This window comes from Mus caroli, chromosome 5 (genome assembly GCF_900094665.2).
Source record: "Mus caroli chromosome 5, CAROLI_EIJ_v1.1, whole genome shotgun sequence".
Classification (NCBI taxonomy): Eukaryota; Metazoa; Chordata; class Mammalia; order Rodentia; family Muridae; genus Mus; species Mus caroli.
In genome coordinates this window covers 94,674,628-94,692,111 of record NC_034574.1, presented here as the reverse complement: position 1 = coordinate 94,692,111, position 17,484 = coordinate 94,674,628, and the positions used below count along the sequence as shown (strand labels likewise).

Genomic DNA, 17,484 nt, shown 5'->3' with positions numbered 1-17,484 from the left:
GAGAGTATCTCTGCACCAGTGGCCAGCGCGCGGGGTCACGTGACTCCTCGGCCAACCCCAGAGGAGAGCATCTCTGCACCAGTGGCCAGCGTGCGGGGTCACGTGACTCCTCAGCCAGGAAACAGACAGATGCCTTTTCTTGCCATTCTTTCTAACTTCAGTGATCCCAAGAGGTGGGTGGGTAGAAATGCAGACAGTGACAGAGGAAGCGACTCTCCAAGGAATCGCAGACACGGAAGAACATGAGGCTGGGGGATTGGGAGCTGCGGGGACTCGGGATTCATCCTACCTCAACTCAAATGATCGGTTTGGAACAAGGCCAATCTCACGACCCTATGGGAACAAAGGCTTGAGTTTCCACTTGGAAGTGAAACCACTGGGCAGGGATTCAAATCATTCTCTTCAAGTCAGCAACATCTTTGCAAAGCGCATGCAAGTACAGTCAGCAGTGCCAGGGTGCTGCTCAGGCCTCACCTCCTGGGCTGGCTAGCTCTGTCAACTTGACACAACTCGGAAAGGGTTTAAATGAGGTGTTACCTAGGTCAGACTTGCCTACAGGTCTGTCTGTGGGGGCCTGTCCCAACTGCTGTTGATGTTGAGGGACCCAGACCACTGTGGGCAGCACCCCTCCCCAGGGAAGATCCTTGTGACGATCTACATGAGAACTCCCTATAGGCTCATGTGTTTACATGCTTGGTCCCCAGTTCGTGGGACTGTTCGGGAGGATTAAGAGGTGTGGCCTTGTTGGAAGAGGTGTGCCACTGGAGGTGAGCTCTGAGGTTGCAAAACCCTGTGCCAGGCTCAGTCACTGTCCCTTGGCCTGCTGCCTGAGGATCAAAATGTAAAGTTCTCGGCTACTGCTCTGGGGGCATGCTGTCCTGCCACCATGCTCCCAACCATGATGCTCATGAAGTAACCTCTGAAACTGTCAGCATGCCCCCAATTAAATAGCTCCTTTCATAAGTTGCCTTGGACATGGGTTTTTATCACGGTAACTAAGACAGCCCTGGATGGTCAGTCTTAGAGTAAAGCAAACTGGCTAGCAAGCAGGCAGGCAGCACTGCATGGGCTCTTAACTGTGGGTGTGGTGTGGTGTGGCGTGCGTGGTGTGGTGTGGCGTGGCTGGCTGTCTAGGACTCCTGCCTTGGTGACTTGCCTGCCACTGATGGACTGAGAAGTACAATCTAAAATGAACTCTTTCTCTTGGCAACATTGCTTGTTCTACAATTTTTTTTTCATGGCAACTGAAAATGAAACGGAGCCGCCCCTGCCCTCTGTGCTGCCTTCTCTTAGTGACATTCTGAGTTCTGAGTTTTACCTGACATCCTTTAGAGAAGCACAATCTAAAATTGAAGATTAATCTCATCCTAACTAAAGAATGAAAGGCAATCCGCAAACACAGCATGTTACACCACCATTAGTCAAACATCGGGACTGAATTCCTGGTATGGCAGACTCTGTTACAAAGGCAGTGGACTTTAAAGGACATCAGAACAGATGAAGGAGCACTTCAAACGACCAAGCAGCCACCTGGCACTGACACATGCTGAGTCGGTTCAAATGACTTTGAAAGTCAACATGGCAGCTCCTTTCTGCCAAGGCTGTAGTTTAAAGATGGCTCGCAAACATCTTTGTGTCTCGGGCCCACGACTCCAAAGCCTGCACGGCTTCCTCTTCCTGTCTCCACTCCAGGGACCTGTGCCTTTAGCCCCCAATCTGTCTAGTCCAGGTTTCCATGAATATCACAAGGCTTGCAACAGAAATGACTGACCTGCCTCTTCCACACCAAACCCACTGCCTCCTTCCCTGTCTCCTGCTTTGGAGATGCCACAACCAAACCAGCCAGCTGATTAATCCAGTCTCCAGTCAGAACTCAGCATCTGCACAGCAAGATGGCTCAGCAGGTAAAATTACCAGCCTACCTGCAGAGCAAGCCTGAGCTCAATGCCCAGAGCCAACAGTGAAAGTGGGAGACTGCCTCCTGACCTCGACATATGTGATATGACATGTGCATGCACACACAAGTAACAAAAGTAAACTACATTAAAAAAACAAACAAAACGACTGCATCCATCTTATGGGCATTTCCCTTGGCGCGCCTACTAAGCCTACATGGACCCAGCCTTCCCGCTTCCCTTCTATCATCAGCAGCCCTTGGGGCTTCACCCTCTCCCGTGCCTCAGCCTCCTGTCCACCCACGAGAGCCTGCTATACACACTGCAGGCCCAGACAACTTTACAAAGCCACAGATCCGATATTACTACTCCCCTGCCAACACACACCAGGATGAAGACAAATCACTGTTGTTTAGGCTGTTTCCACACGGGGACCCTGATCCTGGGGGCCTCCTGCTTGTCGCCCCACTTTCCACAGAGTGTCCTCCTCTTTCCACCATACAGATTAGTGAGGGTGTTTGCCAGTCTGTATTTGTTACTAGCCCACCTGCATCCTTTGTGGAGAGAAAATGCTGGCCACAGACATCACTCCTGACTCCAAGGAGCTGATCCTGAGCAAGCACATACTGAATGAACCAATTCATTGGTTCATTGCCGGCTCGGCTACAATTTTACACTAAAATATGATCTCACCTGCACTCACTGTAGGCGATCTCAGGTAAGTCACCTGGCTGGGAAACCTATGTTTTACCCAGGTGAAATAAAGACTTCTGAGTAGGAGGCGCTAGTCTCATAAATATAAAGCTCAAATAAAAATACAGCTGCCCCAGGACTAGGTAGCAAGACCCTGGTCTCCCCTAGCCACAAGAGAAAGAGAGAGAGAGAGAGAGAGAGAGGGAGGGAGGGAGGGAGAGAGAGAGGGAGGGAGGGAGGAAGGGGGAGGGAGCGAGCAGGGAAAAGTCTACTAATAGTGTCTGAAAGCTGCAGCAGACTCCCCTGGTCAGCAGCAAGCCTGGCTCCTACAGTGAGACTGATTCTGGAGTGCTAGAGCAACATACTTTGCAGACACCGATTCGCATCTTGCATGATCTTGCTTCCACTTTGTAAGATAAAAGATGTAGGCTGAGACACTAAGCAAAGCACCCAGGTTTACACAGCTCAGGATATGCTCCCAAATCCATCTGCACACTAACCTAAGCCTAGAAGCAGCCTGACAGGCAGGTATGCCTCAAAAACAGAATCTACTCCAACTTTACAATGTACGTGAAGCTGCAAAGGATGGAAAGAGCTGAGGTGACTTTGAGAGAGCGAAGCTAAGAGCCGGGCACAGCCGTGTGCAGGAGCTCTCACAAAGCTGCTCATCAAGACCACGTGGCTGTGAAGACGACAGGATCTCCCCAGAACAGAGTCCTGCAGGAACCCCACACATACGTACTCAACTGAGTCTCAGCAAGGTCAGAAAGGGATGCAACAGGAAGGGCCGAAGTAACTGCAACACAAAAGCCATGAGGTCTATCATCAAAGACTTTTCTTAAATAGATAACAAAAGCATGTTCCATAAAAGAAAAAGGGAAACAAACTTTATCATGTTTGAAAGATGCTAAGACAATGAAAAGACAAACCAAAGACTAGGAGAAGGCGTCTGCCAATCACACAGCTGGTGACAGCCTGACAGCTACAACAGGAAAGTTCATGTGTCAATCACACAGCTGGTGAAGGCCTGACAGCTACAATACACAAAAAACTCTCAAAGATCACAGGAACACAGTCAACAATTACAAGCCACCAGCAAATATTTTAGCCGACACTCTCCACCAACAAGGAAACACAGATGGCAAGTAAGCACAAGATGCCCCACATTGTAACTCATTAGAGAGACAAACACCAAAGCCTGCAAGTGACACAGCCATGGGGCACAGCAGGCAAGTGCCAGCAGGCTGAGGGGGAGCACGGTGAGTCTGAGGCTAGCCTAGGCAACAGAGAGACCCAGAAACACATGGACATAAACACACACACACGTGTGTGTACATACACAACATCGGGTGTTGGAAACTGACATTTTGTTCCTGTATGCTGCTGGTGGGAGTGTCAAAAAGGGTAAGCACTTCCAAATACAGCTTGCCAGTTACCTGGGAGATTAAACATATAATCTCCAGATGATCTGGCCATCTCATTCTTGGCATTTCTTCAGGAAAGATGAAAGCATGTATCCTATTGTATGTGGGTGTACACATAAATTCATGGTAGCTGAGCAGTGTCAGACAAGAGAAAACCAAAAGCCCAATGTGGAAGCAGGCACATCATGTCGCTCCGTTCAGTGACTGTGCCCACGATCACTCCCGCTTGCTCTCCCTCCCTCTGTGAGCTCCTGCTACCTAGGATGCATGGGTGCATCTTTAACAATATTAAACAGAAAGGCCTGGAAGCCAGGTGTGATGTCATGCTTCTAATCCTAGAAGGAGCATGAGTTCCAGATCATCCTAACCACAAAGCCAGTGGGAAGCCAGCCTGAGTGACGTAAGTTCCTATGTCTACAACTTAGAAAAGGGAAAAGGGCCAGACAAAATGTACATGTAATATGCATATGACTGCATGCCTGCATAGCACATAGCACTCCACTTACATATGTATGAGTCCATGCCTGTATGTGCTTACATAGCATGAGTACATGCCTGCATGACACTACACTTACATATAATATGCATAAGAGTACATGCCTGTATGTACTTACATATAAAAGCACGAGTTTATGCCTATATAGAACTCCACTTACATACAATATGCATAGGAGTACATGCCTGCATAGCATTCTACTTACATACAATATGCATAGGAGCACATGCCTCCATAGCATTCCACTTACATACAATATGCATAGGAGTACATACCTCCATAGCATTCCACTCACATACAATATGCATAGGAATACATGCCTGCATGGCATTCCACTTACATACAATATGCATACATAGGAGTACATGCCTGCATGGCATTCCACTTACATACAATATGCATACATAGGAGTACATGCCTGCATGGAACTGAACTTGTGTAAAATGCCAGGAAATACAAACCTCACTTTACAGGGTTAGGAAGCACACCACTGGGCATGGAGGGATGGGGAGAGGATAGCAAACGGGGGTGAGGGGAGCTTCCAGGAGAAGACAATGCTCGTTATTTTAATCATGGTGCTGGTTACACAGGAAACAATGTCAAAAGTCATCCAACTGTGCTTGCTATGGATTGTCCTCCCCTCCCACTAGGCCATCCCCTGTTGCTGTTCAACGTGACAGTACTGAGACACACTCCACATAGGTACAGAACTAGTGTTCTCACTGGACAGGGCAGATTTCCTCTTTCTACACTTCTGCAAGGATGAAAACACTCTCACCAGGGAGCAAGCAGCCAGAACCCTCCAGGACTGTAAGAGATAAATCCCTGTCAGCTCTGTGACAGTTCATTATAGCAACTTGAACCAACAGCAGCACTTTGTGCTCAAATTTAGTGAGTATGGCTAGAGAAGAGAAGCCCACAGAGGGCTGAGACACATCTCCACAGTCAACACTGAGAATATCAGACAAGGGCAGGGGGAGGAAGGATCTGGTCCGGTCAACATCCCACAGTGCTCAGCTCAGCTTCCAACCACACACGGGTGAATCTCCCACCCGTCTGCGTCCCAAAACCGCTGAGTCGTTATGTTACAGTGCCAGGGGGACATACAGAGATGGTAGCTGCCAAGCAAGTGGCCTTGAGATGGAGAGTCCGTCCTGGACTGTCCTGGTGGTTACAAGCGGGAAGAACGGAGTGGGTCTGAGGAGACATGAGAGCAGCAGCAGTGAGTACAACAGGTTCTGAGAAAGGCAGAAGGGGCCACAAGCCATCGGATGCAGAAAGACTGGCGAACAAGAAAGGGCAAGGAAACAGGTTTCCCTTAAAAAGCCTTTAGAAGAAAGTCCTGCTGATACCCATGCAGCCTGTGGGACTCATTCAGACAGCTGATTACAAAACTATACGACAGTAAGTCTCTGCTGTTTTAAGCCACTGTTTGAGGTGATACAATACAGAAGTTATCAGAAATGAGATTCCAGAAAGCAGCCATAGCCAGTCTATGCCAGTGAACCCTTCCAGCAACGTGCCTCTCTGCCAGAGTTTCCATGACTCCATTCTCAGGTCTCTTCACCTGCCAGAGTTACACTCACCTGCTTGTACCTGAGGACTCAGGATATGCTGAGGGGCTGGTGACAGCCACCTCTGTGGCTTCCAGCCTTCTGGGCAGCCACACCACTGTTCTTGGTGCTGTCTGCCATTTAAAACGCCACAGGTGGGCAGTATTCTAATCCCACCTTCTCTCAGGGTCTGTTCTGAGATGTCCCCAAAGTTTGGGCACACTGTAACCTTCCCCTGGAGAGTCATCATTTTTAAAACTACACTGGGCCTAATGGTGTCATTTATGTAAGTCTTAAATCCAAATTGGAACTAAAGATCCCCGAAGGGCTAAAGGAATGGGATGACAGTGAAACTCTGCCGGGCTTCATTCAGTCGCTAATTACGATTATGATTAAGGCAGCAAAGGCATGATTTACCTGAGATCTTATGAGTGCTTTGTCAGAGACGCCGCTGCTTTCTCAGCACCTAGTCCATCAGAAAATAAAAACCAGCAGATCAACTGCGAATAACTTTTCCTACTCCCAGTACTTTCTGCACGCTGAGAACCGGCTAGGATCCAGATTTGGAGGGAGGAGTTTTTGAAGAAGCATTGAGGACAGTAAGAAAAATAGACTATGGGCTAGGTAGTTTTTAAAGGTGGGTCTGCGTTGACCAGACTAGCCCTACACCCCTGGGCTGACCAGACCAGTCCTGTATTCCTAGGCTGACCAGACTAGTCCTGTACCCCTGGGCTGACCACAGACTAGTCCTCTACCCCTGGGCTAACCTGATTAGTCCTGCATCCCTGGGCTTAGTGACCTTCTCATTTCAACCTCCCAGCTAGTTGAAATCTGAGTGTATGCCATTGTGACCAGCTATATAAGACTTGATAGCTGTTAAATTTGTAATGGTGTTGTAGCTATGTAGGAAGCCGTCTTTAAGAGACACATGCTTTGACAGGTATTAATCCTGGCACTCAGGAGGCAGAGGCAGGAGGATCAGGGTTCAGGGTCATTCTTTTTACACAGCAAGTTCAAAGCCAGCCCAGACTATACGTGTCAAGGTCAAAAAGAAAGCAAGAGAGGAAGGAAAGGACCTGTAGCCCTGCTCCCAGTGAGCGTCGGCATGTCTGCAGCTTATTTTCCAAGTCGTCTACCCATAACTTGTGTACCCACACAATCAGGCAAAGTAAACTCAGCAAAATATTTGTAATTATTTAAAAATAAGGGCTGGATATTGATTATGTTTAATACTAAACAACACACTGTTTGGAGATACAAGCATATGTGTTAAAGCCATCAGGAGAAGGGGCAAAAAAAAAAGTCACTCAGATGAGTAAGGTGCCAGGCATCCATCCTGTACTTACTGAACATGGTACATACCGTAAGTCCCTGAAAACGGGAGTGCTACAGGCAGGATCCCGGGGGCAGCGCATGCACCTGACTGCACACGCACCTGACTGCACATGCACATGACTACACATGCTCCACCCACACCTGATCCCACACGCACCGGACCCCACAGGCACCAGACTCTACATGTCCACCATCCCATACAGCAGCTAAAAGGCTCCATCTGACTGTAAGTGGGTGGAGGTCTAATCTTGTTCCTCATCTGGATTTCTATATCTGGAGGTGAAATGTCAAGTCCAGGATGAGCTTAACAAATGTTGACTCCTCCACAGCACCACCTCGTGTCTCAAATGACCTGTTTGGGACAGGAGGATGGCAGGGCAGAGAGCCCTCATCCTAATGCCTGTGGGTTTGGTGCCCCCCTGAGCCGGGTGGGTCACAAAGCGGCCACAGCCGCTTAGGGGCTACCCACTATGTCTCTGAGGGCCCCTCATCTCTCACAACTTCTAACCATGAACAACCCCACAGCCCCATCCACAGAGAAAAAGAAGGTCTTCCTTCATCCTTTTTTTATGGAAAATAAATGCATACAATATATTTTGATCATGTGTTCCTCTCCCCTACTCTTCTCTGGTCTTTCCCACCTCCCTACCCTCCCAACTCCCCCACCCCCACCCCCACCCCCACCCCCGCCAACCCCACCTCTCTACCTGCCCTGGGGTATGATTGAGATGCCCAATGACACTATACTGGAGAAAGCTGATCTTCCCTTTGCAAGGAGGTATCAGGTGCAGATAGTTTCTTGGGGCAGGCACATTGCCCACTTCACCCTGAGAGCTGGAGACCCCTCTGGCCTAAGGGGTGTGGGCTCTGAGCATGCTCACTCCGTTTCTAATGGGTCCATAGGTGCATCAGTCCTGTAGTGAGTCATCTATATCACCTCTGGCTCTCGCATCTCTGCACCTCCTCTGCTGCATGGCTACCTGGGCCTTGAGGGCAAGGTCCTCCTGTCTGTTCTGCCTTCCACTTCCCAACTACCACCTGTGTTCCTTGGCCTTTCACAACAGAAAGTCTGGTTCCCATTAAGCTCTTTGGCTAAATTCTACACGCATCTCAGCTGTTATTCTAAAGTACCTCTGATGGCACCTTCTAAGCTACCCTTCCTCTCTCAGAGCCCAGGACCCTCCATGACTTGGCTACTCCTTACATCCCTGGCTCTTTTCTAACATAGACACTCTTTCATGAGTCTAAACACGAGCACCCTGGTCGGGCATCCACCAGCATGGCTCTCTCCAGTGTTGGACACCATCTCTCCTAGACTGACTAGTAGCCCCATCAATTCCCATGGTGGGCTCCGCAATACCCTTCCCGGGGTTGCCCCTTCCAGTACTTTCTGGACCACTGCTCTTGAGCTATGTATAGATGCTGCTGCAGAGCTTTCCAGTGGCGAGCTTGGTGTGGTGACACACACGTCATGCCAGCACTGGAGAGGCAAAGTCAGGAGGAGGAAGGTGGGTTCCAGGTCAGCTGGGACTCCACTGGAAACGTGACTTCATCGAAAACCAATGACCAAACCAACAACACAGCTTTCCCAGAGTCCATTGAGTAAAGAGGAACGCCAAAGGCCTCAAGGCTCTCAAGAGTTCAACCTTGCCTCCCAACCCAGCAGTTTATGGTCTGGGGTTTCTAATTTCTGTGTTCTGTCTCTAGAATGCTGAGGCACTTCTGCGTGCCTTCTGACTAGAACACCCTGCCCTAACCAGTCCTAACCCCTGTCCACTTGACTGACCTCCCAGGCATCTTCACTTCCGAGTTCAACACTCATGTCCTCCTTAGAGCTTCCCCTACAGTCTCCACATCCATTCGAGCCCTCTATGCTAACAAGGCCTTCACGGCTGTCTACTGAAAACTGCCCACACATGGCTCCCGGGTGGGTAGTGGGCTGAGGCGGGGCCCTTGTTCTCGGTCAAGGAGGTCAAGTACTACTAGGTGTTTCAAGTCCTAGAGCATTCCCCTGCAGGGAAGAAGCACTACTTCACATGCTAATTCTCTGGAGCACACAGAGCCTTGTCTGGGCAGAAGTCTCAGGGTCCTGAACAATAGAAATGTCCCATCAACCAGACCATTATAAAGGCTACAAAATGGCAAGGCATAGAAGTTTCGGAGTAAGCAGGATATGAGGTAGTCCTTCAGTTTCTGCATAATTTTTAAAGGTGTGTTTAAAAAAAAAAAAACCTGGCTCTTTAACATAACAACACTTAAGAGTTTCGATGGACCAAATATTAACCAACCTCCAACGATGGCAGCTGACTTAAAAATAGCCCTTGACCTGGAAATATAGGTGTGTTCAAATACACACCCTGATAAGAAAGGACACGGGGAGGATGCAGCTCAGAGTCTGAAGGCTCTGAAAGTCAAGGGCTCCTTGAGAAGGGACTCCAGAACCACAGGGATATTTCAGCACAGTTTGAACACGCTCACCCTCTTCTAAGAAACGTTGACAAAATCAGTTGCAGATGCAACACACTGCATCTGGAAAAGCCACATCCACCGAGATGTGAGACCGACTCAGTGACAGCCAGCAGTGTAGCATTTACAAACAAACAAACAAGCCAGTGGGATAAGCAAGTCACGGAGGGATCAGGCTAATGAGTCAAGACACCACAGAAGCTGTTCCTAATTTAAATACATCCTGGTGCTTAAAAATAAGACATTACACTCGGAAGCCGGTTTGTGCGCCGTTTCCCCATTTCCAGAACATGTTTTTTCTTAATAAAAGCTCGTTAGCTTCCTCCAGTTAAGGAAGTCGACATGAGGAGGCTGGTATTTCCTTGATTCTAAAGGATACCAAGGCTAAAACAAAATCCCAACCTAATTAATTCTATTTTGGGTCTGGTTTCCAAGGCACTCTTCACGGAGCTGCTCTCAGCCCATGGCTCTCCGTTCTTCAACCTTCCACAGCTGGAAAGTATGTTTATTCTGTGTCACTTCTCGGCAGCACAAATGTTTCCCAGACTCTCATCTTACCTCCCTATCCATCAGGAACAGGGAAGAAGCTGTGGTTCTAAAATCACGTATTTATTGCTAACCATATTGTTGCGGCAGCACAGATTTGTAACTCAAGCTCTATCAAGTTCATCTCTTTAAGTTTTGGGAGGAACTTCCCCTCAGTCACACTGCCAGAGAGCGTCAGAACAGCAAAAAGCAAAAGACAGAAAACAGAGAAGTTAGTTCCACTACCAAAAGGCAGAGAACTTGACCTTGGGCAACGCAAGTCCATTTGGGTTGTCTGTCTTTTGTGTCTGTTTGAGCCCTGGGCCAACCTTGAGCTGACTACAAGCTGAGGATGATCTTGGCAGTCCTTGCCTCCACACCTACCCCCCAGTGCTGGGATGACAGCAGATACCACCACACTACATTCCAAAAAACAGAAATTCCAAGAATGATTCAAAAGTTTTGAGTCTCTCAAGCGAAGAGGAATTCTGTAAGCAAACTCATATAGCAAATCTATTCTCTGGCCCAATTTCATAATCTACCAAACTCATGCAGCAATAAAACTTTTATTATTTTTTTCCTCCTAAGTTCTTACTGGCACTGGTTTATCAGAAAACACACCTAAACGTTTGAGTCTTCCTAGCTTCAACTATAATAGTGACCGTACATATCCGCATATTTTAAAATATGAATCAAAGTTCATCTATTTTAAAGCGGGGGAGGGGTGGGGTGCTAAAAGTCTGGAATTAGCCTGTTCGGTTAAATGAAATCCACCGATGGGACAACTGCCTGGTTTGCGGTGCACTTACATGTTCCCCATATATGACAGCCTCAACCGTCCGAAATCTACCAGCCAGAAAAAAAGAACAGAGAAACGAAAGCGCAGCTTGGAGGAGCTCCAGAAGCCGGTCTGCGCCAGGCTCCAATGACAGGCTAGGACCCAAGGTGCCCGTCTTAAGTTTACTCCCAACTTTGTCGCCCTACAGAGGAAAGGCGAGAGAGGTGGCAGCCACTAGACAGCCAGAGCGCCTGCGGGGACGGGTTCCATCCTGACCCCAGAACCAGGAGATCCGGGAAAGAAGCTAGAGTACAGTCCGGTTCCGGAGCGGCGGCCGGGCCGCGCACGCCCCGGGACAGAGGACGAGCAGGACCCCCCATGACACACCCGCTCCAGGGGCGCGGCCCGGCCCCGCCGCACTCACTCACTTTGTCGCTGGTGCTCTCGGTTTCGTGGTCACCGCCGGCCGCCTCTCCCTCGCGGGGTGGCGGCGCCCCCGCTCCCCCAGGGCCGGGGCAGCCCCCGCGGTGCCGCAGCTCCAGCATGTCCCGCTCCCGCGTCGCTGGGCTGGCGTCGTCTAGCGCCCCGCCACCGCGGAGCCGCGCCGGGTCACCCCCAGAACGGCATCAACGAGCGAGCGCTCGAGGCCGCCGGCAGGGGGTGCGGACGGGCGCGGGCGGGGACGCGGCGCCGTTGCCAGGTGCGCCGTTCCACGCACTGGCCTCAGGGGGCGGAGGAGCAGCCCGGCCCTCCCTCGCGCCTCGCGACCGCGCCACCCGGCCCGCCCCACCTTCCCGCCGCCGAGCTCCCGCAGCGCGGTCACGCGCCGCAGGCCCCGCCCCGCTCGCCCCTCCGCGCTGCACTGCGGTGCCCGAGGCCCCGCCCCGGACGATGACGTCAATGCTTGGCTCCCTGGGCAGGTGGGGGCACGGAAAGGTGCGCGCCCGGCCGAGGACGAGGGACGAGCCAGGGGCCGAGGAACACGGGGGCGAGCCCGGGCGCCGCCGGGAAGTCCTCCTCGGCGCAGGGATGTCAGGCGGAGTTCAACTGACTCCTCCAACGGACTCGGCCCAGCTTGACACTCCTCCGCGTGGCGGAGCGTCGCAGGCGTCCCCAAGCAGAAACTTGCTGGGCAGGACAGACCCGTTGGCTCCGCGTTCCAGCCAATGCTTTAACCTCCCTGGTACCTGGGGATGAGTTGGCCAACAGTTTCAATATCGTACCCAGGTTCTGTACTAGGGTTTTGAGTCTCTCAGAGAGTTTCTACCATAGGATCCACAGACAGCCTCTGATGCCCTAGGGCGCCGCTGCGGGCTACCTCTCTGAAAGACAAGGACCTTGGGACGCTAAAGGTGGAACAGGATGGACACATGATCTGCGTTAATTCTAGTCTAATCCTGTTAGCAGGTGCTTAGGGGTTTTTTTTTCCACACAGATTTGCGAGCTGGTCCTTAAAGGCCAAAGGCACACATCCGTAATTCACACAAACTAGACAGAGGAGCATCTTTATTGTAATAAATCAACAATTTATCAGGTCATTACTAAAAATAAGTAATATGTTGTTCTTAAAGCCTCATAACTAACCAGCAAAACCAAACGTCAGAGGAGGATGCAATGAAAAACAGCAGACTCAGGTAGAGAGACACTTGCAGCCAAACCTGATGACCGGAATTCAATCCCCAACATGATGGACATAGAGAACTGCCTCCAGAAAGCTGTCCTCTGATCTCCACGCGGACACCCACACATATAAATAGATAAATATCATTTAAAACTAATGGAAGATATGAGATGGACGTGGTGTGGGTTTTCCATAAGGAACGGAAGACAGTGCTAGTAATTAGGTCAATTGATCTACATTGTTTTGGAGGGCCAGAGAAAAAGTACTTCTGGATACAAAGATAAAATGACCGGGAGGGGGGTAGGGGAGTAAGGGGTGGGGACCACAGAGGCTGGAATGGGTTGGCTCTGGCTCTTGATTCTACCCAGCAGAAAGGACCAGGGTTCCTTTCAATTTTCTTCCAGGAAGTCGAGGAGCCAGTGTTCTAACCCCGGTGGTGCCAATTATCTCCGTGGCCTCTAGTAAGCAGGTAAGCCTATGTCCCCATCAGTGAAAGGAAGGAATAGCAAGGAGGTTAGCCTCTCTTTTAGCTGTTCTGGTGTCAGTGTCAGCCTCACAGGCACAGGGAGGTAGCTCAGCACTTCTCCCTCCCACAGACAACCTCTAGGTTTTCTTCCTTTTCTTTCTTCTCCCTTTGCCAACGTTGGGAGAGGAGGAAAGCCTGCTGAGGCAAGAGGAAACCAGAGAACTCAGTCAGAGTAACAGAAGAAGTGGTGCTCCTCCACCCAGGGAGGAGGGAGAGAACAGAGCTGTCACCGTGCTCCCACCCTTCCTGAAGCTCGCCACTCCCTGTAGTTCAACTGAGATGGAGATTTATTTCTGTCTTCATTATAGTTATTGATGCTCACTGAATGATCAATGGAACCACAGGCTTGCCACAGAGCCAGCCCCTACCCTCAGAACAGTCAGCAGTGCTTGTTGAAGGAGTGAATGAAGAAACAAATGGGTGGAGATCTATAGCCTGATGGGAAATTATTTGACCTTCATACTTTGTGTTTTATGTTTTGACTTACGTGGTGCGATGGCTATTCTTGGTTGTTAACTTGATAGCATCTGGAATTAGCTAAAACCCTGTGAGGGATTTTTTTCTCGACTGGATCATTTGAGGTAGGAAGACCCACCTGAAATCTGGGTCACACACTCTGGTAGCAGCCTTCATAAAGAACATGGGAAAAGTGAGCTGTTTGCTTGCTTGCTTGCCCTTGCCCTTGCCCTTGCCCTTGCCCTTGCCCTTGCCCTTGCCCTTGCCCTTGCCCTTGCCCTTGCCCTTGCCCTCCATGGCAAGTTCCCTTTCTTCACTGTATCAGAACCTACTTCTTTGGAATTCCTGGGTATACTGGAGAACAGCTGAGACTTCCAGCCTCATGGTCTGGATGACTTTTGTATGGGTGGACTTCCCATCAGGAGACAGTCATTGTTGGAATATTTGGAATGCAACTCTAATAAATTTCATTTAAGTAGATAGATATGTAGACTGATGATAGATAGATATGATAGATAGATAGATAGATAAAAAGAAAGGTAGGTAGATAGATAGATAGATAGATAGATGACAGATAGGTAAGTAGATAGATAGAAAGATAGGTAGGTAGATAGATAGATTGATAGGTAAATAGATAGGTAAATAGATAATAGGTAGATTCATTCAATCAGAGCTGTGTCTCTAAAGAACTCTGGCTGATACATAGAGGTATCCGCTTTTCTTCAGTTTTCACTTTCCCTGTAAAGAGAGAGATTAACATGTGTTGAAAGAAGTTCTAGTAATGATTTTATATTTCACCTAGAAAGTATCACACCACCACCCCTTGTGTTTGCAGACTTTTCTCAGTGTCTCCTCCCCCCCACCTCCCCACCTTTTTCTTTCCATCTTTCATTTTTCTTCACGTATTGCATCTGTGGTCAATGACACAAATCTGACATTTAATGACTCCCAAGCCTCCTCTGTCAGTTTTACTACAATTTGATCTGCCAGAGGGCTCGAAGAATCCCGGAGTACATGGGAGACACTGGGCCAAGACACACTTCTTGGCTAGTTTGAAGAGTTTCCACTACAGTGGGCTTGGAATTTCTTAGCTTTTAGCAAGGGGTTTGCTGAGGAGTGTGGAAACAAGGAGTGATGTTGTTGTTTATATGGTATCTGTCTTAGGTTGTTATTTATATGGTATCTATCTTAGTTTATTAGTTATGTGGTATCTATCTTAGTTTGGGTTTAACTTACCCAATCACTCACAATGACAGGAGCAGGTGAGGCAGTCACCTGCTACCCTCCCCCTAGAACTGCCTCCCAAGGTTCCCAGACTGAGGCAAGTCCCTCTCTTAGGTGGGAATCTGAGCTTGCTTCCCACAATGAAGGTTCTGAGGTAGTTGGCTGTACCATTCCCAGCTTGCCAAGGGAAGAAAACCTCTGCCTTGGCAAGTGCTTCTGGTTGCCTGGATACCCTCCCTATAGCTTCTGTGACTCGACCCAGCTTCAGTGACATCCCTTTCAGCTCTCTCTATAAGTTGGAAGTAAGCATTTCCGATTTAAGAGAGAAGGAGGTAAACACGGGCGGGCAGAGGGAGGGAGGTTAAATAACTGTGTAGGTGGCTAAAAAAAAAAAAAAAAGCCACAAGAAATCATGATCAACTGCTCACCAAAAAAAGAAAAGAAACATAATGTGTGTAATCCAGGATATAAATATGTATATATAGTTTTAATGAACTTTTTTCATCTAAGCTTGCAGTGATCCCTTCAAAAGCCTTTGCAAAAGAACGGCCCCCATAGGCTTGTAGATTTGAACGCTTGGTCACCAGGGAGCTGCACTACTTGAAAGCCTCAGGCAGTGTGGTCTTCTCGTTGGAGGAAGTACATCACTGGGCTTTGAGGTTTCAAGGGCCCAAGCCAGGCCCAGTGGCTCTCTCCTCTTCCTGCTGCCTGCTGATCCACCTGTAGTACTCTTAGCTACTCTCTCCAGCACCGTGTTTGCCTGCATGCCACCATGCTTCCCACCATGATGAATATGGATCAAACCTCTGAAACGGCAAGCAAACCCCAATCCAATTCTCTCTCTTAAGAGATGTCATGGCCATGGTATCTCTTCGCAGCAGTGGAACACTAAGACAGACCACTGAAGAAAACCCCAAGATCTGACAGGAGGAACCCTCTCTTGAGTTGTTGGCCAGGGCTGTCTAAGAGGCCCCAAACTATATAGTCCATCACTTTTGCCCCAGGTTACCCCCTAGAGGTGAAAAGGAGGTCCCTATTGCTGAAGACACCATGTACTTCAGAAAGAGGGCCCAGAGTCCCTGTAGCTAGAACTAACCTGAATGGTTCCTCCCTGAGAACTAGGCATCAAAAGGCACCATTTAAGCCTTTACCTAAGACGAAAGACAAGCAACAGTCCTATTCTGCTGTGATACCTATGAACTATGTCAATAACCACCCCACCAGTGCAGTATGGCACACATAACTTGGCAGTAACCAACTGGCCTCTACTCGGATTTAAGGTCTGCACAAGAGAGATTCCATGCCTGGTACTGAAAACCTACCTGATTGATCAGCGCTAGTGAAATCATGGTTATTGGAGGAGAATCTACAACCAGTGATTGATTAGACCAGCATAATCCTCAACAGGAACCTACAAACATGTGCCTTTATACCCACATACAAGTGTGGCCTTCACCCTTCATCAAGGATAATCTCTTTGCAACCAAACAAGACCACTACAGGAAAACACAACCAGTCAGGAATGGAGAATCTTAGAGCCCTGTCACAATGGACACATCTATAGAACACTTTCATACTTGACACTCAGGGACATAGTGGAAGAGAAACAGGAAGACTGTAAGAGCCAAAGCTCAGGAAGTTTCCTGGAAGATGGTGTGTCTTAGTAACACCAAAAGCTACATCCATAAAGTTTCACCAACATGACTGTCCAAATGTGAGCTGAGCAAGGAAGATTGCAATGACCATGCCATATGGCACAGGGAAAAGCCCACGAGGCCTCAGCCCTACAGAGAGAACTACAGGCAATCGAGTAAAGCTGGGAGCAGGAGAGGTGGGAAGAGTCCTCCCCAGGGAAGAGCCCACCAATTGACTGTCTAGTGCCAAACAGTCAGCCCTGAAAATTAACATTATATGGATCAGACAGGTTATATTTAGAAATATTTATGCATCTACAAATACATATATGCATGCAATAATAACTAGTAAAAACAAGAAGGCCATGAATTTGAAGGAAAGCAGGGGTAGGGGGTTATATGGGAAGGTCTGGAAGGAGGAAGGGAAGGGAGAAATAAAATACAATCTCAAAAATAAAAAAATAAAATAAAATAAATTAGTAAAAACCAAACACACCAATCCTGATTCAGGCCTATCCATGAAGCATCTCCTAGGAAACTCTTGAAGGGCAACTGATGTTCGCAACACTCTCACTCTTAAGTAAACTGTTCAGGAAAACAGTGGTCAGGTATGTGTGCTCCGGCGAGGTCCCAAGGGTAGGGGCAATGGGTGCCTAGGAGCAGAGAGAGCTCGGGGTCTCCAAGCTTTGACCCCAGTTACCAACGTGCTCAGCAAGCATGGCTGAAGGCATACCCTACCCATCCAAAGCATGGCCGAAGGCACACCCTACCCATCCAAAGCATGGCCGAAGGCACACCCTACCCATCCAAAGCATGGCCGAAGGCACACCCTACCCATCCAAAGCATGGCCGAAGGCA

At 49.0% G+C, this 17,484-nt stretch overlaps 1 protein-coding gene across 1 annotated transcript in view; it reads right to left on the bottom strand.

Moving 5' to 3' along the window:
- Cds1 (CDP-diacylglycerol synthase 1) overlaps positions 1-11,964 on the bottom strand; it is a 61,084-nt gene extending 49,120 nt beyond the window's left edge. Inside the window, exon 1 of the mRNA XM_021163852.2 lies at positions 11,594-11,964. Coding sequence (XP_021019511.1) covers positions 11,594-11,710 — 117 coding nt within the window. The 5' untranslated portion in view covers positions 11,711-11,964. The remainder of the gene's footprint in view (positions 1-11,593) is intronic.
- Positions 11,965-17,484: the final 5,520 nt, after the last annotated feature.